Source organism: Pelodiscus sinensis, chromosome 5, assembly GCF_052426305.1.
Source record: "Pelodiscus sinensis isolate ZL-2025 chromosome 5, ASM5242630v1, whole genome shotgun sequence".
Classification (NCBI taxonomy): domain Eukaryota; kingdom Metazoa; phylum Chordata; order Testudines; family Trionychidae; genus Pelodiscus; species Pelodiscus sinensis.
In genome coordinates, this window is record NC_143056.1 from 10,711,907 (window position 1) to 10,733,912 (window position 22,006).

Genomic DNA, 22,006 nt, shown 5'->3' on the forward strand with positions numbered 1-22,006 from the left:
GGGGAGGCTACTAGCGCTGTGTGGGGCGGTGCCCATCAAGGGGTGCCCCCGGGTGGCTTGTGTGAGTGGCCAGTGGGGGGGGGAGCGGTGCCCATCAAGGGGTGCCCCCCGGGTGGCTTGTGTGAGTGGCCAGTGGGGGGAGGAGGGGCGGTGCCCATCAAGGGGTGCCCCCCGGGTGGCTTGTGTGGGTGGCCAGTGGGGGGGGGAGGGGCGGTGCCCATCAAGGGGTGCCCCCCGGGTGGCTTGTGTGGGTGGCCAGTGGGGGGGGCGGTGCCCATCAAGGGGTGCCCCCCGGGTGGCTTGTGTGGGTGGCCAGTGGGGGGGGCGGTGCCCATCAAGGGGTGCCCCCCGGGTGGCTTGTGTGAGTGGCCAGTGGGGGGGGGGAGCGGTGCTTGCTGCAGGGTGGAGTGGGATCTGTGAGCGGGCACGGACAGGTAAATAATGCCCCTGGCAGTGGCACTCAGTAGGCCTGGGCGGCCAGGCGCCTCAGGGAGCTGCCCATCGTGATAATCTGAAGTGCTGTGCTCCTGGCCTGCTAGCTGTCTGGGATGGCCTTGAGGGGACTGTGGCTCCTTGCCTACGAACACGGGGCTGGTGGAGCCGTGCTGTTCTCCAGGTAATACCACCTGCCAGAGTCTGTGGATATGTGTTTCTGCTGCTTATAAGTGTGTGAGTGAGGGTGGGGCATGCAGACCTGGGAAAACAAAACAATTTAAAGTCAGGTCACCAAGTGATGTACTGTGAATAGTGCTTTACTGACGCTTCAGAGGGGTAGCTGAGTTCGTTTGTAACTAGAAACACTTTAAAAAAGATGACTAGTCTAGTAGCACATTAAAGACTAACAAAACATGTAGATGGTATCATGATCTTACTAAAGTTGCTACTCCCAGATTATGATAGACCCAACATAAACAAATAAAACGAATCACCCTACTGGATTTAAACTGCATGGTGCCAATTAAATCCTAATTTTAATTCATAATGTACTTCAGATTGATGGTGTCTCTTTGGAGTGTAGATGAGAGTACAAAGGTCTGGGAGTTATGACCTGGGGCAAGGAGGTGCAGAGGGTTTGGATGGTGACCTGCATGAGGGCATAGGGGTGCCAGAGGCAGGCTCTGGCTGGGAGGCGCTTACTTAATTGTCTCCTGGCTCTCCGCTCCGGAAGGAGGAAGAGGCTTGTGTTGCCTCCATCCTCCAGTCCAATCTCTCAGTTCTTATTGTCTGGTTGTTTGCAGCCAATAGGAACTGAGGATTGGGCTGGAGGCAGGGAGCTGCATGGACTGTGCTTTAAACTGCACTAGCTGAGTGCCTGGGGGTCACGGCAGGATGGTCTGGAGGCGGGATCTTGTGGCTTGGGTGTCTGGATCCAGCCCCTGGGCTGTATTTTCCCCAGCCATGATCTAGATGGTGGTTGGTCCTGCCAGGAGTGTAGGGGACTGAACTTGGTGACTTCTTGAGGTTTCTTCAAGTTCTGTTTTTCTATGACTTGCAGTCAGCATAGACAGGGACAAAACAGCTTAATATCCTGTGTACTGATCATTATTCTAATAGGGATGCTCATGACCAGTGGCTTAATAGTAAATGTGGTTTGGCTCAGTTTACAGTGACTGCAAGTACTGTCTAACATTGTATTTATTGTGACTCTTCAGGGTTATATTCTAATACGATATTCTAGTGAAGACAAGCCCATTGAAATATACAGCCAAATCTTCCATCCTTTAGAAGTAACTGTAAACACATGGACTGCCCTGAAAGTCCTTCCTAACTTGAAGCAAGAAATGTTGAAAGGTCATTGAGGTCTCATTGAGGTACATACAAGTTAGTTATGTACAGGCCGAATCCTTGTGCCTTCACACAGCCTTGCTCATTTTACTGGAGTTCCGTGCTGGTGCATCCGTAGGCCCATGCAGTACTTGTTGCAGGGCCATAAATTATTTTTTTTAAAAAGCTGGGGCCATAGCTTATAAAAAAATCAAATATTTTTTTAAAATATCATATGCTACTGAAAACAGAGAGAAGAATTTATTTAAAAAAATCTATTTACCTTTGTGGAAAAAGCGGGCACTAGCTGTTCAAATGCTAGGCTGATTTTTAACAGACAAAAACAATCAAGTGCTAAACTGAGACTTCCACTCCATCCTTAACCTGAAGCTTGGTAATTCAGTATGCATGCATAACATTGCTCATTATTCAGTACAATAGGGTGAGAAACTGATCTGAATGTTGGACATTTTGCATGATTAAAAAACTAATATTATTTGCAGAAGAATATTCAAAGCATTAAATAACTTATTTGATCAAATGTCATAGTATGTTAAGTATTAGGACAGGACTAAAAAGTGAATAGCTAGATGTGTCAGTGGTCTGTGTGGAAATAATAACGATGTGATTAGATACAGTAATATCAGTAAGATTTTGGTATTTCTAGTTAAAAAAAAATATTCAATACTGCTGGGCTGTGATTGCTTACTTATTGTTTTGTCATAATTTTATTGTATTTGCTTTATTTTTGAATAGTAACTCTTACAAGACAATATCACCAGTTTGTATTTTGAAGACATCAGTATTTTCATAGCAGCTCGGATGATATATGGAATATTTCAACTCTTTCCCCAAAATAAACAAAAAAAACCAATCACCATATGGAATTTAAACTGCATGATTCAATTAAATCCTAATTTTAATTCATAGTGTACTTCAAGTTGATGGTATCAGAGGGGTAGCCGTGTTAGTCTGAATCTGCAAAAGCGACGAGGAGTCCTGTGGCACCTTATAGACTAACTGAAGTATAGGAGCATAAGCTTTCGTGGGCAAAGACCCACTTCGTCAGATGCATCAGTCATGCATCTGACGAAGTGGGTCTTTGCCCACGAAAGCTTCTGCTCCTACACTTCAGTTAGTCTATAAGGTGCCACAGGACTCCTCATCGCTTTTTCAAGTTGATGGTGTCTCTCTGAAATTTTAGAAATTAATTTTAAGAATTTACAATTTGTGATAGAGGAGTAAAAAGAATCATGGTATTTAAATTCCTTTTTTAAAAATGTTAGTTGTGGTGGTGGATTTTTTTTTTCTTCTGATGTTAATGAGGGTCTTTAATAGAAGAAATAGCTACAGCATCTGATGGCACACACAAAAACAATGAAGGTGACTCTACAAAATCCAGTTAAATGATCTAAAAACAAAGTGAAAATGTAGAAATAATTTTGATAACTTTTTAGTTTTGATGCTCTTCATTCTATTTGTAACCGTAGAGTACGTAAAGTATTTTCAAACGGACGTGTGACTTTTGTCCATGTTGATTGTAAACTTCATATAGAGAGAGTTCTTTGGGAACCAAAAGGCATTTTCTAGGTAGATTTTATTATTTTAGGACTCTTAATACTTTATTATCAGAAAGCACAGAGTGGAAGGGCTTCTGACTAGAAAAGTCAGTCGTGTTTTCCTGGGAAGTCTCTTTTTTTAGACTAATCGGTATGATTCTAGAGGATTGTTGTTCTCCACAGAATGAAAGAAAGGAACCTTATCCATATTGGAGGGAAAAAATTGTGGGCCTGAAGAATGAATGGAAGTGGAGGGCTGCAATCTTATACTCAATTCAATACAATCAAGAGATAATCCAAAACAAGGCAAAAATAAAGTAGAATCAACCGCAGCTTGGATGAAGACTGCTCCACCCTACATATTCCTCTTACATATATTAGAGTAGTTCTTAGAAGTTTCAGACAAGATTGGGGCTATATTATAAAAACACATAGTGTTCCTATGGTGAATATGGGATACTGGTAAAATTGCTCAAATTCAAGGGAATTCAATGGCAGTTAATTAAAACGTTGTGGTAGGCTTCTCTCCTCCCCCCCCCCCCCCCCCCCTGCAAATACACTATAAAAACTCCCATACCCACTGGGAGAAAGCCCAGACTCCCACGGCCTCCTAAGGGGGGAGCTCAGGTGTAAGTAGTCAGGTTCAACTGGTGTGGGGTGACGGGGGGGGGGGGGGGTCACCAGCCACATGACCTCCCACCCAGCCTGGGGAAGGGCTGCAACAACTGCCTTCTGCCTCATGCCTCACCTCTTAGCTGCCTTTGCTCTGCACCTGCCCCACCTCTTTCCCCAACTGATGCTGCCTGGGGAACTAGAGGGGCAGGGAGTCCAGTACTAGCAGCAAGCATCATGGCTTCCCACACCTACCAGCAGCAGTAACCCCAGCTCAGTCAACTCCCTTGCCCATGTCACTCTGCTTCCTTCCACACAGCCAGACCCCTGCTACTGGTGCCAGTCCCCGCACTACTTGCCAGACCCTCAAATGTCCAGGGACTCTGGGGCTGCTGGCTGGCCCCTTGATCCTCCTGCCCATGGTGTTGGAGGGAGGGCATGCACCACCTCTTGCCACTTCTATGTGTCACCTGTTGGATGATAGGATTTCAGCACCACATGCAGTGCCAGGGTTCGGGGCTCCTACCCTTGAGGGAGAGGCTGCCAGGGATCAAGATTTCAGCCCTACTGCAGGAGCTGGGGATCAGGGCTTCAGCCTGAAAGGGCTGGAAGATTGCCCCCCCCCCCCACTTTAGAGTGCATATGGGGAGAGGTGACACACCCCTTTCTCACCCCCACACAACCTTACACCTCTGTCACACACAGGCTGCCTCTCCTACTGGCTTCCTGTCTTTCTGCCTCTATACCCTTCCAGAGCACCACCTGCTGGCCACTGCCTGCCCTCATTCACCTGCCAGCCACAAACAGGAGGCAGGTGCACTGACCCCTGACTGACTAGCGGAGGGAACGAAAATACTGGACAATTTGCCTGTTTTGTTTTTTAAGGCAGGACACCCGCAAGAGGGCTTAAATAAGGGACTGTCCCCTTAAAAATGGGACAGATGTTCACTCTAAGTGAAAAGCCGGGAAATAAAACTCAGGTGATATCTATCTTCCTGGAAAGTTTCAACTTTTAAAGTTTCTGCTGCACAGGTGTTTTTTATGCTTGTTTTATTTAAACAGTCTGCATCTTTATATAGCAGAAAAGATACACATCTTCATTCAAAAATGGGTGAATGCTTTTGCTAAACTTTTCAGTAAACATCCACTTGTTGCTAAAAAAGATTATATTATTAGCAGTGACTTAGGCTGTAATTCAGGGATACAAAGCGCTTCCCACAATGCCCTGGCGCTCCCTGCACCTCCTGCCTGAGAGCTAGAAATGCTGACACTCTGTACCCCTCTGTTCAAGCCAAACCCGTCCACTTGCATCTTTCATTGCTTACCCCGCCTGGGAGATGCCTCACCGTTGTGGAGTGTGTTCCCAGTGGAGGCCATGTGCAAAGGATCCCACCCACAGGCCGTGTGTTGAGCCCCGCATGAACCCAAACGGGCTGTGGGCCGTATGTGGCCAGCAGGCCACATGTTGAGTAGCCCTGCTCTTATTTGTAAGCTGCTCGAGGTGGGAAAACCCTCTCACCCAGATGCTTCACTGGTGTGCCGTAGAGGTCCAAGAGCCCAGCATGATTTGTAGGATGGGGGCCTTCAAAAGTTTTGTGCACTTTTATATTTAACTGAACTCAACCTGACTAGGTCCATCTTCCTTAGTTCTTTTATAATACTCTCTCTCAAAGCAGTAATGGAATTTCTGCATTTGGATAATTAGAAGGAGCAAAGTATAGCTCAGACTATAAATACTAGGAAATGTGTGTGTTTTGTATTATGGGCAGGATAAGATGAATACTCCTAATGAATTTTTGCTTGTGTACTACAGGCGTTACCCCACTGTTGAAAAACGAGCAAAAGCCTTCAATGGAGAAAGCTATGTAAATATACCAGAGGACAGTGCTTTTCTTAAAGCATTGCTTTTTGAACTTAAGCTGACAGATCCAGACAAGAACTTTGTGGAATATCGAGATAGCTGTTCTCGAATCAACAAGACTTCAGTGTATGCACTTCCAACAGGAGGAGGGGACCTCTGGCCTGTTCTTGCCTTTCAGAAGAGTGGTTTGATATATGTTTGTCTTCCCCTAGTTGAACAATCCTTGAAGCCACGCCCACCTCTCATTAGCATTAGTGGAATCTCACAAGCCTTCGCGCTCTTGTCAGGATTGCTGGTCTTCATTAACTGCAGTCAGAAGAACAAAGCTGAGATGAATGCAAAAGTGGGTCACCTTCCAAGTTTGCTAATGCAGGCCTGTCCTCTTGGCACCCCATTAGATACAAATTTGACTGGCTTAATAGATAATATTAATGTTTCTGTAAACCACACACAGAAACAACCAGTTTGGAGAATTAGCGCATACAAAGGCAAACCTCAAGTTAATGTTTGTATCACTGAAAAAGTCAAGTCCATGCAATATGACAAGAGGGATGTTGCAGATATGTGGCAGGTTTATGGAACTGTGACTTGCAAGGTGAGGATATTTCTAATACAAATCTTACCTGTGTAGAACATAAACTCACTGGCTACGTCTAGACTGCATCCCTTTTTCGTAAAAGGGATGCAAATTAGATGTATCGCAATTGCTAATGAAGCAGGGACTTCAATCTCCCCCGCTTCATTAACATAAAAATGGCTGCCGCTTTTTTTCGGCTCAGAGCTTTGCCAGAAAAAAGCGCCAGTCTAGACGCGGATCTTTCGGAAAATAAAGCCTTTTCCGAAAGATTCCTTATCCCTTATTTTAAGAGATCTTTCGGAAAAGGCTTTATTTTCCGAAAGATCCGCTTCTAGACTGGCACTTTTTTCCGGCAAAGCTCCAAACCAGAAAAAAGTGGCAGCCATTTTTATGCTAATGAAGCGGGGGAGATTTAAATCCCCGCTTCATTAGCAATTGCGATATGTCTAATTTGCATCCCTTTTATGAAAAAGGGATGTATTCTAGACACAGCCACTAAGAAAAGTAGAAATTCTGTTCATTTTTCCTTGGCATATGTGACAGATGAACTCAGTAGCTTTTATCCTTATATGTACACCAAAGGATAATTAATAGAACAGTGAGTTGAACCAGAATAAAAATGGTGCTTTACTGGTATTTTCTTGCATGATTCATACATTTTTTTTCCATTACTTATGGGAAATAAAAACACTCCTCTTCAACATCATCCAGTTTTAAAGTATTTTATAATGTTATTATTTTAAATGAAATAGTAAGTGTTTGCATTTAAGGACAGGGAATGAGAAATGACAATTATAGTGCCAAGTTTAACTCAGCCATCTAATAAATGACAAGTTTAGTAATGATCAATAAAAATAAAATTCTTAAATGAGAATGTTACATGTGTCTTTGCATTAGCGCTTCAAAAATTGCTTAGTGGGTTTGTAGTAAATGGAAGTTTAATTTTATATCTTGCTTTCTTGTATTAAAACAAAATCATACATCCATAATTCGTAATGTTGCTAAATCTAAGGCCACAGATTGTGAAAAAAAACAGTTTTATGATTGTTTTAAATAGCTTGTGTGTGTGTGTTTTACTGTTTATTTTTACTTGTAAAAACTGGGAAGCATATTGGTTAAGTAGATCAATAATATTTTCATGAAACATGCTAATGTTTGTATCTTTAATAGTGAATCCTGTAGCTGTATTAGATTTTTCAGAGTTTCTCTGTATACATTTTGCTGGAGAAATGTGTGACACCTAATCACTTTTTTTAGCTGCTATTGTGTGATAAGGAGAAAAGAAATTCTGATGAAGTGCATCACGGTGATTTAATTATTAGTAATAAGTGGCAGCATGCTCATATCACAGGGAAGTTGACCAAAATCTACTGCTCTTAAAGACTCTGAGTTATTTCCCACCAGTGGTGCTGATGGGGATTATCTTGGTGGAGAGCTTCTTGCTCTCAGTGGGGCAGGTTTCTGGGTCACTTTGCAGAGTAGATGACTGGCCAGAAAGAGAAAGTATTGGCGTAATTACTCACGGCTGAGCTGGTGCACCAAGTGACTAGACAGTGGATAGCATTACAGGCCGTCACTGTGAGAAAGCTGACATAGTATCTCAGTGGACATTAATAGCATGTTTGAATCTATTAAACAGCTGAAGTCTGAATAACTTAATTATTTGGACAGACAATTACTCAATATGTCTATCAAATTCTTAACAATGTATCTGTTACTGCATGTGCTTGGCTCATTTGCATTATACTCTTTTGACATGGAGTGCTTATGAATTAAAAGGCTGTTCTATAAAAGATTCTATGTTCATACTCTTTAGAATGCCAAAAAGTTAAAAAATAGGAAATGACATGAGCTTGAAAGTATATCTGTCCATATATATTCTTTAGTGGGATTGTTTATTTTTCGTTTTATTTTCAAATGTCTAATTCTGAATTTAGAAATACTATTGAGTAATTTTCTGACTTTTTGTGTTCCAAGTGTGATTTAGAAGGAGCTGCATCAAATGTAACTGTCAGCTTGAACCTCCCTGCCAATGGCTCTCCACTCCAGGATATCCTGGTGCATCCCTGTGTGACTTCCCTTGACTCTGCAGTTCTTACTTCCTGTAGTGTTGATGTCATGGATGATTCTGCATTTAGTGGGCCGTACAAACTTCCTTTTACTCCTCCACCTGACTTATTCAATTTGTGCTACTATACTTCCCAGGTAAAAACATTCCCTGATCTGTATAACTTGCCCGTCTTCCAAGTGGGTTTAGAGGTGGGAGGAAAAATCTATATTTTGGAGAAGGTTTAAGTGAACTTCCTCAGGAATTAGCAAACTTTACTCCGATAAGATGTCAAGAACTGTTCCTAGCAGATCACAAATCTACGTAGCATATGTTACCTGAAGAGCCTGGCTTACAGATTAATTGATTTATGTTGAGAATTATATATTTTAAGTTACTTATAAACTCTTTAATAATAAACTTCTTCCTGAATTATTTCTAAAATGAATCTCTTCTCCTCAGGTGCCTGTACCTCCAATTTTGGGATTTTACCAATTGAAAGAAGAAGAATTGCAATTAAAATTAACACTTAATTTAAAACTTCATGAAAGTGTAAAAAATGCTTTTGAGTACTGTGAAGCTCGTATACCTTTCTTTAACAGGTAGGAATAAAAAAAAAACTAAATAATTTTCTTCGCCTCTCTAATAGTCTCCTTAGAATTGGGATCTCATGAATCAACTTATCAGGTTGTGTTTCCCTTAGACCATATGCTCAAGGCTGCTGTCATTGAGAGTCAAGAAATTACCTAAAATGTATTCAAACTCAAATGAGAAACTAAAGATATTCACCTGGATCCTGATTCTAGAGGCACTCTCTTTTGAATGGTGCTAACAGTCAAGACATGTTTCCTCCCAACCACATTTATGCTACTACTCTAAAAGGATAATGGATAACTTTTATTGAATATCCCATTTCCTTGTAGCACCAAATTTGTCCACCACCCACCTGGTGAAATAAGTCTTGAGAATACAGTTGAGATCCTGGTTTGGAAGCAAAAAACTTCTTATCATAGTTATAGATCAACTTATAAAAATATATACTACACTTGATCTTAGCCAAAAATATAGTTATTTAAAATAAAAACTGCAGTTTTATTAAGCCTATCTGACAATTACTATGAGTATATTGTCATATCATAATCATTAAATTATAACAGTAAAATGATACAAAGCTGCTGACATTAGTCCTAGCAGTGGGAAATTCTGCCAATGAAATATACATAATAAAATCACCAAAAGCTCTACTGCAGTTAATGCATTGAAACTGTAATGATCCCCCTTAGTTATAATTTCTTTCGCCAAGATAGCAGTATGTTCAGTTTTACATGATTTATCTTTGTACAAATAAATAGTGGTATTAGTTTGAATATATTCGTTGCTTTATCAGTAAAATACATGTCAGTAAATAGTTGTCTGCTGTTCATTTCAATGACGTTTTACTCTGTTTTCTACGATAGGGGACCAGTCACTCACTTGGAGTACAAAGTTAGTTATGGCCAGCTAGATGTATCTCGAGAGAAAAGCTTATTGGTTTGGGTCATAGGTAAACTGAATTAAAAAATCTTTTTTTTTTTTTTGAGTCACTTTTGTGTACATTTGTTCATCTAATTTTTTAATACGGTTGCTTTTGTTTTTAGGACAAAAGTTTCCAAAATCATTAGAAATTTCTCTTACTGGAAGTGTGACTTTTGGTTCTATGAGCAAAGAGCAACCAGTTGATCCAATTTGTACTGGGAGCACTGCATATGTAAAAGTGAGTAGTATGAGAATTAGTAATCATTTTTTAACAACTAAAACTGGCTATGAAACTGCATTGGTTTGCATCACACACAATGAAAGACTTTGTCCTCTGTTCAGTTTTCTATTTTTTTCTCTAGAATACTGCTTTCTATCATTTTTATATCTTTGCACACCAAGAGTGGCATAATCTAGATTACCAGCATTTCTGAAGTAATGTAGAAGTATGCATAAAAGTATGTATCTGATCATGTTTTCTCCATATTTCTGTAGCTTTATTTTAGGATCCCAGACTATACACTTACTGGATGTTATGCAGACCAGCATTCTGTTCAGGTCTTTTCCTCAGGAAAGCCAAAAATAAGTACATGTAAGTTGTTCAAAATTATTGGTCATTTAGTTAAATCTGTCAAGTGGAGTTGTGAACTACATTAACTGGTTGAGTTTTAAAATTAGATTATTTTTGTTGATTTTATCAAATATGATTTTAAGTGTTTGTGAATTTCAATGTAAATGTCACTAAAGCAAAAAACATTTATTTCTCAAAAAAAATTATTTCTCAAACCTGAATTATGAACTCCATGTAGAATAACTATTGTGTTTCTGCTCCAACCTAAAAATTATGTCCGTTTTAAGACTCCCCTATAAGATGTACCTGATTGGGGGGATAAAAAAGGCTTGTAGAGGAGGAACAATATGCACAGAGTATAAGTGGGTAATCTCTGCCTTTTAGATATTTATATGGCCCCCATTTCCAGAGTATGAGAGTGCCTCAGTCGTTAATCTTTAATATATTTATCCCTCTCTACATCCCTGTGTGGTAGGAAAGTGCTTTCATTCCCCAATTAACAAATGGGAAACTGAGGCACAGAAAGCCTGAGTACCCGTCTGGAATCACACAAGAATTCTGTGACAGTGAAAGAAATTGAACCCACCTCTCCTGTCTCACAGTCTGTGTCCTAACAGTGGGCCATTCTTCTGATGTGTTTGAGTCTAGGGATGCGAACGGGTAACAAGTTACCCAGGAGCAGGAGAACTGCTGATTTTCAGCCCATATAGGGTGGGCCCCTAGCTGCCGCTTCTGGCCTCGCGCATGGCTGCTGACTCCCAGCCTGGGGCTGGAAGCAGCTCGGCTGGAGCAGCCCCTGTCCACGGTGTGGGAGCTGCTCCATCCCAGGAGGGGGCCCACTCTAGTCCAGCAGGCTGGAGCGCCCTCCACCTCTTCCTAGCAAGCTGGAATACCTTCCCACACACCCTCTCCCATTTAATCGATTAATCGGTTAAACTTAACTTCTTACTGGTTAACTAATTAAATAGGATTTTATATCCCTATTAGAGTCTTCATAAATACTAAACACTCATTAGATATGAGCAGGCAGGAATGGCTAATAGAGACACTATTTTATTGCTGCTTCTTTATTTTGTAACTTCTTTCAGTTATTTCAGCAAAAGCCCCAAAATTGTTTGTGAGAACTCTAATGATGCCATTGCCAAACCATTCATCACAGCAGTTAATTGTCATACCATATATATTTATAATGAATACACAGTTTATCTCTCTCTCTATATATATATAAAACAAATTTCCTGCGGGACCACAGAGTGACATCATGTCATCTGCATTCTCATGCCGCCGTCACCACCTGCCTCCGTCCTCAGCTGCATGGACTCTTCCCTCCCCGGTGTTTTGGGGAGGCAGGAGCAGTGCGGCATCCTCCCTGCCCCCTCCTGTGCGTGCCCTCCCTCCCATCTCTGGCAGTGAGTGGGAGAGGGATTGGGGTGCAGGAGTGGGTTGGGGGTAGGGTGTCAGGCCAGATGCGAGGGTGCAGGTTCAGGTTGGGGGTAGGATATGGCACCACGGGAGAGGGTGCAGGAGCAGCCTGGGGGTAGGGTATAGTGGCCGGCAGGGGTGGTTTGGTGAGCATAGCGGCCAGGATGGGAGGGGAGTTGTCGAGCATAGTGAGCAGGAGGCACAGTCCCCTAGTATTCACTAAACAAAAGCCAAACCATACACCTGCATTTGACTTAATCTCTAAGGGCAGGGCGCGACAAACCACAGCGAAATCCACTTGCCAGCCCCACACCGCTCATGCGACAGACCCGCACTATTTCGAAATAACAGACGATGTTAAGACAGCATCTGTTATTCCAAAATAGTGCCATAATGTGACTATGTAAATGAAGCTCGAGATACTTAAATTTGCAATTTCAAATGTCTTCATTTGCATCCCTCTCTCAAAAGAGGGTGCAAGTGTAGACATACCCATAATGTGAATTATAAGCTTGTGATCAATGTATTATTAGAGGTAATTGAAACTGAGATTTTAAATGTCTTCTCATCAGAAACAATTTTTAAATGCAATCTTCACCTCTATAAACTGGGACTGTCTGGTCTAGCAATGCCGGTCAACGGATGTTCCAGGATCAGTGTGTCCTGGTGCGCTGTGGGAGGTGGAGGGGGAGGCAGGAAGCCTAGGTTGGGAGTGACCAGAGGGAGGGGACAGAATCCAGTCATTCAATCCAGTTGGGCTGCCTAGGAAGCCAGGAAGCCCGGTGGGGCCAGCAGCAGGGGATCCAGAAGTGACCTCCTCTGGTCCAGCAAAATCACTCATCCAAGACCATTCAGGTCCTGAGGGTGCTGGACAAAGGAGGTCCAACCTGTAATAAATTGGGTATTACAGTTTAAAGCAGGGCTACTCAACTTTGGAAGCTCCGGGGGCCTCAATGATACAGCACGTGCCGAGGACCGCAACTTAAGTGTAATAGTATATACTGTACATACACATAAATATGCAAATAGCTTCTTTCACAGTGACGAGCATGAATATAAAAATTAAGGCAAGATTACACAGCACACAGGCCCCATTTAAGTCAGTTCTGCTGATATTAATTAAAATGCAATATTTACCCAATTTCTACCCATATGACAGTACTTTTAATAAGCAATGACAGTCCAGGAATTTAACTACTATAACGCATATCAACAGATGACTGTTATATTGACTACTTTTTTTGTTTGGTTCCTGGCCGTGTGTTGAGCCCCAAGTAAACCCAAACTGCACCACAGGCCACAAACACACAGGCCACGTGTTGAGTAGCCCTGGTTTAGAGAGACGGTTTCTGTCAATTAGTAAAAATGGATCTATATTCTCTTAAATTGAATAAAGTAATTTATTAATACAAGACACCCTTTAACGTTTATTTTGTCTGTCTTTTTTAGCCCGGGAATTGATTTCCTCAGATTACTACATCTGGAATTCCAAAGCCCCAGCACCTATAGTGTATAGAACATTATTTTTCTAATTTCCTTGTGAAGAAGTTTTGTATTTGAAAAGACAGCTAACAAGAGTGATGTTAATATATTGTTAATAAAAGAGCAGTATTTTTAAGGAATATATTTTAATTTAAGTTCCTGATCGGGGGGGAGGAGGAGAAACATATCAAGTTAATTCAATTATAATTTTATTTTATCTTGTTTGCTTTAAATTTTTTAGTCTGAGATACTGTTGCCTTGTCTAAGATAGCTTGTGAATTTCCAGTTACCACCTTTAGGAGTGACAGGTCCTTTGTCCCAGGATCAGGCCCAGTATTTAATTTTCTATGGCTGGGAACTCTGACGTGCACAGATGCAACACTTACACTATAGGAAATCTTGTATATTTGCAAATATAGTTTATTAATACATTTAGCACAGTCACAAACACCCCAATTTCATGAAATAAATAAGGAATGTATGTCTATATTTCCATACCGTATACGCACATCATTCCTTCTAGAGCAACCTGAAGTGTTAGCCATCTTCTTCCTCATCACCTGCACCTTCCCCGTCATCACCAGTGGCCTTCATTTTGGTAGCTCCAAAGGACTGCATCTCCTCCCACCGCCCCTAGGCTGGGATGCCACTTTTAACATATTTTAGGCTGACGTTATGTTTGTTGCATACTCGGTAGGCAGTGTTTCCTTTTCTCCCTATTTGTGTTTCCTCCCCTTCCTAATGGTGAAGCTTCTTTTTCCAATGTATGTCACTGATCTCAACATATTATCATATGCATGAGTTTGTTACCATGGACCTTTTGTGGTTGTCTAGCACGTTTATTATTTCTGTCCTACTTGGTTACTCAGTCTGGTCTCAACTGGTTATTTTGGCTTTTTCTAAGTAATGATATACCTGCTAAGTTTGAGTGTATTTGGAAGCGCCTATACAATGTAAAATCACTCTGTCTTACCACCATCTATCTGATGAAAGGCCCCAAACTTATGTGAGCTAATTGTGTTATCTGGGTGACAGGCCCCAGACAAAAATACTAACTTTTCCATAGCTCACTATACAGGACATGGCCTGTAATTCTCTTGTGTTACAGACAAACTGCCAATATAAATCTACTGTAGCTTTTATAATAAACATATAATCAAAACTATAATGAAATAATAAATGTATATATCTGTAGGCAAGACTGAAGATTAGCCCTATAAGCTACAATACTATTTGAAAGAATGAACTTTAAAATATGATTCTACCCCTCCATCTCCAGCCCACACACATCTTTCTGCTGTCATTCATATAACCCCCTTTTTCCGGGTTACTTGGGAGCAGGTCACACTCACAAGTGTGCCTGGGCTCCTGATGGTCTTGACATAAAAGGAGATCCTGAGTATCCCTCCAGAACAGCAATTACAAATCATAAATAATATACATCTAATAGATTGCATTAGAATGAACAACCTTTACTTCACTTAAAAAAACAGGATTTAACAAATTAACAGTGAATAAGATCAATTAACAAAGTACACGGAAGTAAAAGGAACGTATCTAGCTGCCATTTGCACTGCCCATATTTATCCCACCCCAGAGTGTGCACACCTCTGGACTCAAAGTCTCAGACTTTTGCTTGTGTGGGCGTATTTGAAGAAAGGCAGCTGTAATGGAGATTTCTCTGTAGGTAGCGTGTATGTGGGTCCCAGCTATGCAGCAGCTCTGGTTCACTGGACTGGTCTCTCTTCCTCTCTTTGAACCCAGAGTTAGTCTGTATCTCTGAGGTGTGTCCCAGGCAGCATTTTCCCAAAGAGGCCCAGTTACTCACAGTCTCCTGTGTGCTGGATGCAGAGTAGCTTCTAGCCACAAGTACAGCCAAAGGGCCTCCCCTCTAGGGCAATCAGAAGGAGCCTGCTAGACCCCAGTTCCAAAGGCTCGCTGTCCCAGTCTGTAACTGCAACATAACAGCTCCTGAACGGGATCGAACTCCTCCACAGCAGCCAGCTCCTTTTCTGCTCCATAAACAGAGGGAAGAGTCCACAGATTGCTGAGTCTTCCTCCACACACGTGGAGAGACCCAGCACCCAAACAAAGAGTAACTTCCTTCCTGATTTCCTCCAGGGCTCATGGGAATTGTAGTCTCTGGGGCTAGATTGCAGCACACAAGATCTTCCCAGAGAATAAGCAGAGGCACCTTTAGTAAGGTGACTACATTCACATTTACAATATAGAAATCCAATGCTGTCATCTGGTATGAATTATCTCCAAATGCCAGTGACTTCGGTGTGGTTCTGTGTGGGCACCACGAGTCCATCAATACACAAACATCCACGCCCACATCCAAGTCCATCAATCCATCAATACACAAACTTACAAGCCCACATAAAGGGCCTGATTTTACTCCTATAATGAAGTCAGCATCAAATTGGACCATAAATTAATAGGACAGTCCAATAGCAAGGCATCCTTTTTATCCTTGTTTTCATACATCTGCTCTGCCCAGTTTGTTTGACAAGATACTTGTATGTGATTCTGTATGAAGTGCTATGAACACTTTAGTTCCATTAGATTATTTTAGTAATGGCAAGTGAATTGCATTGTGCTTTTAAAGTTGTGAACAATAACCACATTGACAGAAACAATCTGGAAATCTATCTTTAGATTGCATTATTATTGGAGACAATGGCAAAGATGATACAGAGATGTAAATCTGGTTTAAAAAACATATTTCAGACTATTAACCAAAAAAAAGCCGACAAATTTATCCGAGTTTGTTAATGTGCTGAAAAGTATCACTAACCCATTTTCATTAGAAAACTGGGCTTAAAGGAAAAGAAGTCTGAGTTTACAGAAGCAAACGCCTAATTTTGAGAAGAAAATTGGTATCTGCGGGAACACAGGAAACGGATTTTAAGAGAGATAGCAGGAAATGAGCAAATTGTGAAAGGCTGGTGGAAAAAACTGTGGGAACCTGGAGAGCAACACAAAAGAAGAGAAGAATGTTGCCTCTAATAACTGAGCACCATGGCTGCCGCTACAGTACTTCTTGTTTAACTGTACGTGGTTTGATAAATAAGATTAGTGAATATATAAGGAAGAAAGTTTTGAACTATAATTTAAATATACTTAGATTGAGATAGTAATCTAATTGGTTGGTTAAACGTTCTAAAGCATAGATTAATTCATGTGAGTCATGCTGTTCAGTTAAAACTACTATGCAACCATCTAAAGAACAGCTGGTAAAATTAAAACGGCCCATTTTACGAAGATGCAACATTTATTTTTAATGCTGGACAAAATGTGTATTCATAAATTCCTTAGCGTTTTGAACCCTACCTCCACCGCCAACATCCTGTTTTATACTCAAACCAGCACCATGCTCAAATTAGGTTAGATTTTTTTTTTTTAAAGTTGAGGTGTAGTGAGCAGATCAAGCCTTATATGTAGGAAAGTATCAGCATGGCCATGGACCTGAATTACAATTTATGGGATTGCTCTGCACCATCCCAGTAGAGGGAAAGGGGATTTTTGCCCATCCTTCGTAGTCGGCATTGCCTTTGAAATTCACAGATGTCCAAGAATCTCCAGGAAAAACCTGTGTATCTTGGAGCAGCCATGGGGATGAGGAATTCATTCTGTGTGACAGGAGAAGTTCTCTTATTTATGATAGCAGGGCTGCTTTGCAAGCTATGCTCCTTTTGGTTCACCTGACCTTGCTTCCACATCTCCCGAAGGCTACAGCTGTACTGCAGTCTTCTTCTGCAAAAGATTTATGCAAATGAAGCATGGAGTAGACTATCACCATGCTTCATTTGAATAAGTAGCAGCTGTTTTTGCGCAAGAGGCTTTCTCAGTGGAAGGCCCTGGTGTAATTCCATATTTGCAGTTTTCCCACAGATACAGCTGCTAAATCAAGACATTTTTAAATCAGCACATTCTGATAACTTACGTCCAAGAGTTTTTAAAGAGCTGGCCAAGGAGTTTTAATGTTGATTTTCAGTAAGCTTTGGAACTCAGGGGAAGTTCCAAAGGAGAGGAAAACAGCTAATGTTATGCCGATATTTTTAAACAGCAAATGAGACAACATGGGTAATTATAGACCAATCGGCCTGACATAATGGAATTAACTTTGTTTTGATTGCATAAGATTGTTTAATAAAGATAATGTTGCTGTAATAAACTTGACTGCATGCCATTTTGCTTAGGAAACTAGAATGATAGTCAGTACAGCACACAATAAATGAACTAAAAACTAGCTAACTTGGATATGGGTAATAATTTTTGATGTTGGACCACTCCAAGAATTGTGTAAGTGATCAAGGGCTTCACTCTTCCATAATGTTAATGGAGGAGGTATGGGTCTGGGATGGAGGTTGTTTGCAGAAAGGAGCTTGGTAGACGATTGGGGTGCAGGAGAGGGAATCCAAAAAGGAGTTTGGGTGAAGGGGGGTTGTGACTTGAGGCAGGGGATTGGGATGCAGGATCATGCCTTTTTGGGATGCAGGATCATGTGAGGAGGTATTGGTGCAGGAGCAGGTTCTAACATGAAGGAGGGGTGCAGGTTCTGGGAGGAAGTTTGGGTGAAGGAGGGGGCTGTAACCTTAGGCAAAGGTTTGGGGTACAGTGTCTGGGAGGGGGTGCAGGAGAGGATTCTGACCTGGAGGAGGGTTGAAAGAGGTGCAGGGTTTGGATGGGGAATGTGACCAGGGACACAGGTGCAGGTTTGGTTTGTGACCTGGGACAGGGAGTTAGGCTGTGGGAGGGGGGTGGGATACCAGGAGAAAGTTCTGGCCAGAAAGCGCTTACCTGAGGTAGCTTCCAGTCAGCAGACCAGCAGGATCCTCAGACAGGATCCCTGCCTGCTGAGCCCCCGCACGCCACTCAAAGTGGCTGGTGGTTGGAGCCATGTGCTCTCTGCGTGCAGCATGCCCTTTGGGGGGCCCTCCAGGCTCTGCCTGTGCCACAAGCATGTCCCATGCAGCTCCCATGGGCCAGGACTTGAGCAGGGTTCAAGAAAGAAGCTAGATAAATTCATGGAGGTTAGGTTCATCAGTGGCTATTAGCCAGGCCGGGTAAGAATGGTGCCCCTAGCCTGTCAGAAGCTGGGTATGGGTGATGGGAGAGGGGTTGCTTGAAGATTCCCTGTTCTGTTCACTCCCTCTGGAGCATCTGGCATTGGCCACTGTCGGCAGACAGGATACTGGGCTGGATGGACCTTTGGTCTGACCCTGTGTGGCTGTTCTTATGGTTTCCAGCCCCTAGGAGCTGTGAGATTGTGCAGAGAGTGGAGGCAGCACCCCCTCTCTCCTGGGGCTCATGGTGCACAGAGAGCACATGGCCCCCGCAGCTGACTGCTTTGAGCAGCATGTGGGGATGTGACAGACAGGAAGCTTCTGTCACTGGAAAATTTTAAATCAGGAGTGGGCGTTCTAAAAGGCATGCTCGTGTTCAAACCAGGATTTGTTCAGGGAATTCGTATGACCTGTGTTATACCAGAGGTCATGCCATCTAGCCATGGAAACTATGAATTTGGACTTATTGTGCCTAGTGTCTCCAGGCACTGTGGTTCTAAACCGTTGAGGTTGAAATTCAGCAAGGGGCAGAGGGCTTATACAAGACTCCCTGTGCCCTGACGCAGTGGAGGAAACGCTTACGGCTATGTGGTCCCTAAAGGAGCCGCTAGGAAGAGGCTAGAGCTTGAGGAAACGCAGTGACTCCCGACCTCAGTAGAAGAGCTGCAGCATTTGCTCTTGTGGTCAATAACGGCCACAGAGGGGCTGCTTTGTGGGTTAGCTCCCCTGGCACCAGCTCTTTAATTTGCCAGGGCCAGACAATGTTCTGTTATTCTCATAGGCATCTGCTTTTGCGGAAAAACTTGCCAGCTGTCTACACTGGCCGCTTGAATTTGCACAAGAACACTGACGATCTCATGTAAGATTGTCAGTGTTCTTGCGCAAATACTATGCTGCTCCCGTTCGGGGAAAAAGCCCTCTTGCGCAAATGTATTTGCGCAAGGGGCCAGTGTAGACAGCTAAAAAGTGTTTTGTGCAAAAAAGCCCCAATGGCGAAAATGGCGATTGGGGCTTTCTTGCGCAAAACCGCGTCTAGATTGGCACAGACGCTTTTCCGCAAAAAGTGCTTTTGCGCAAAAGCGTCCGTGCCAATCTAGACGCTCTTTTCTGCAAATGCTTTTAACGGAAAAACTTTTCCGTTAAAAGCATTTGCAGAAAATCCTGCCAGTGTAGACGTAGCCATAGAGTATAGGGAGGCGAGAACCGCACGACACAGGCCCAATCTTGCTCCATAGAAGTCAATGGCAAAACTTCAGTTGACTCAAGCACAGCCGGGAGGGGCTCTTTGTAGCACCCTGAGGTACTCAGCTAGCAGATATTCTGCAATTCTCTTCCTTTGTTCTCATGACACCACAAATCTGTTTACTGATCACAGTATCAGGAACAGGACTGTGACGAAACTAAATGATTTCTTTGCTTCAGTCTTCACGGCTGAGGACATTAGGGAGATTCCCAAATCTGCACCATCCTTTGTGGGTGATGAATCTGAGGAACTGTCCCGGATTGAAGTGTCATTAGAGGAGGTTTTGGAACAAATAGAAAAACTTAATGTTAACAAATCTCTGGGACCGGATGGCATTCATCCAAGGGTTCTAAAAGAACTCAAATGGGAAATTGCTGAGCTATTATCTGTAGTTTGTAACCTATCCTTTAAATCTGCTTCCGTACCTAATGACTGGAGGGTAGCCAACGTTACACCAATATTTAAAAAGGGCTCTAGAGGTGATCCTGGCAATTACAGACCGGTAAGTCTAACTTCAGTACCGGGCAAATTAGTTGAAACAATAGTAAAGAATAAAATTGTGAGGCATATAGTAGAACATAATTTGTTGGACAAAAGTCAACATGGTTTCTGTAAAGGGAAATCCTGTCTTACTAATCTATTAGAGTTCTTTGAAGGGGTTAACAAACATGCAGACAAGGGGGATTAAGTAGATATAGTATACTTAGATTTTCAGAAAGCCTTTGACAAGGTTCCTCACCAAAGGCTCTTGTGTAAATTACATGGCCATGGGATAAGAGGGAAGGTCCTTTCCTGGATTGAGAACTGGTTAAAAGACAAGAAACAAAGGGTAGGAATAAATGGTAAATTTTCAGAATGGAGAAGGGTAATTAGTGGTGTCCCCCATGGGTCAGTCCTGGGACCAATCCTGTTCAACTTATTCATAAATGATCTGGAGAAAGGGGTAAGCAGTGAGGTGGTAAAATTTGCGGATGATACAAAACTGTTTAGGATAGTCAAGACAGAAGCAGACTGTGAGGAACTCCAAAAAGATCTCACCAAACTGAGTGACTGGGCAACAAAATGGCAAATGAAATTTAATGTGGAGAAGTGAAAAGTAATGAGCCGTGTGGAGAGGGCCGATAAAGAAAAGTTATTTATTAGTTCCCTAAATAGAAGAACTAGAGGACACCAAATGAAATTAATGGGTAGCAGGTTTAAAACTAATAAAAGAAAATTCTTCTTCACACAGCATGTAGTCAACCTGTGGAACTCCTTGCCAAAGGAGGCTGTGAAGGCTAGGACTATAACAGAGTTTAAAGAGAAGCTAGATAATTCCATGGAGGTTAGGTCCATAAAAGGCTATTAGCCAGGGGATAGAAATGGTGTCCCTGGCCTCTGTTCATCAAAGGCTGGAGAAGGATGGCAGGAGACAAATCGCTTGATCATTGTCTTTGGTCCACCCTCTCTGGGGCACCTGGTGCTGGCCACTGTCGGCAGACAGGCTACTAGGCTAGATGGACCTTTGGTCTGACCCAGTATGGCCGTTCTTATGTCTAGTGGGAAAGTAGGACCTGAAAAAATAGATCCTGGTCTCATGTAAATAACTTCATTAACCAATAAACTAAGGGGAGAAGAGAGATAGAGAGAGATTTCCTCCTATCCTCATCCCCTTACCTGAATGCGCCAACGTTTTCCTGTGAGGAGAAGGCCTTCTATATGGAAGGAGGCATAACCAGTCATGGTAGATCTCTGAAATGACAATTTTTGAGAGCATAGGACCACTGGGCCCTGATTCAGCCAGGAACTTAGGCATGTGTTTGATACTGATCACGTGTGGAGTCCAGAGGTGGGCAACCTGCAGCCTGAGGGCCACATGGAGCCCATTTTTTTCCTACGGGTATTGCTAACATGGCCCACGTGCAAAGCAAAGGCACGTGAAGTGAGGTGCAGGCTGATCGCACACAAGATGGATTGTGAGAGCCGCAAGCTCCCTTCGCATCCAACCAAAGTGCTGCTACGGTTCAATTGGCACCCCTGCAAATTCCAGGTACGCAAGTGCAGTTAGCAAAAGTGCTCTATCCTCAGGCATGACAGTTTTGTGGCCCACTGAGATGGAGGATCAGACATGTGGCTCACTCACTGGCATAGGTTGCCCATCGCTGGTGTAGTCTCATGGATTTCAGTTGAAATCAGTGGGATTCCTCACATCCAGCTGAAGTTAATGCTCAGAGTTAGGAATGTCCTTGCTGGATCTGGGCCTTTGTCATTAAAATCTCCTTCTTGCCTCCAGCAACTGTCA

General features: G+C 42.6%; 1 protein-coding gene across 1 annotated transcript; it reads left to right on the forward strand.

Annotated features, from left to right (window-relative positions):
* Positions 1-52: 52 nt before the first annotated feature.
* Positions 53-17,665, forward strand: AP5M1 (adaptor related protein complex 5 subunit mu 1). The gene is made up of 8 exons (XM_006135240.5): positions 53-616; positions 5,749-6,391; positions 8,351-8,578; positions 8,883-9,022; positions 9,878-9,963; positions 10,058-10,173; positions 10,431-10,527; positions 13,378-17,665. Exons 1-8 carry the CDS (start codon positions 549-551, stop codon positions 13,458-13,460), a joined length of 1,461 nt encoding a protein of 486 aa, XP_006135302.1. The 5' UTR covers positions 53-548; the 3' UTR covers positions 13,461-17,665.
* Positions 17,666-22,006: the final 4,341 nt, after the last annotated feature.

What these genes read in the sequence shown, in the direction of transcription:
- AP5M1 (XM_006135240.5), top strand. Translation starts at nt 549, where the DNA reads ATGGCCTTGAGGGGACTGTGGCTCCTTGCCTACGAACACGGGGCTGGT. An exon ending in GGAGCCGTGCTGTTCTCCAG is followed by an intron (nt 617 to 5,748) that starts GTAATACCACCT and finishes TGTGTACTACAG; the next exon opens with GCGTTACCCCACTGTTGAAA. An exon ending in TGTGCTACTATACTTCCCAG is followed by an intron (nt 8,579 to 8,882) that starts GTAAAAACATTC and finishes TCTTCTCCTCAG; the next exon opens with GTGCCTGTACCTCCAATTTT.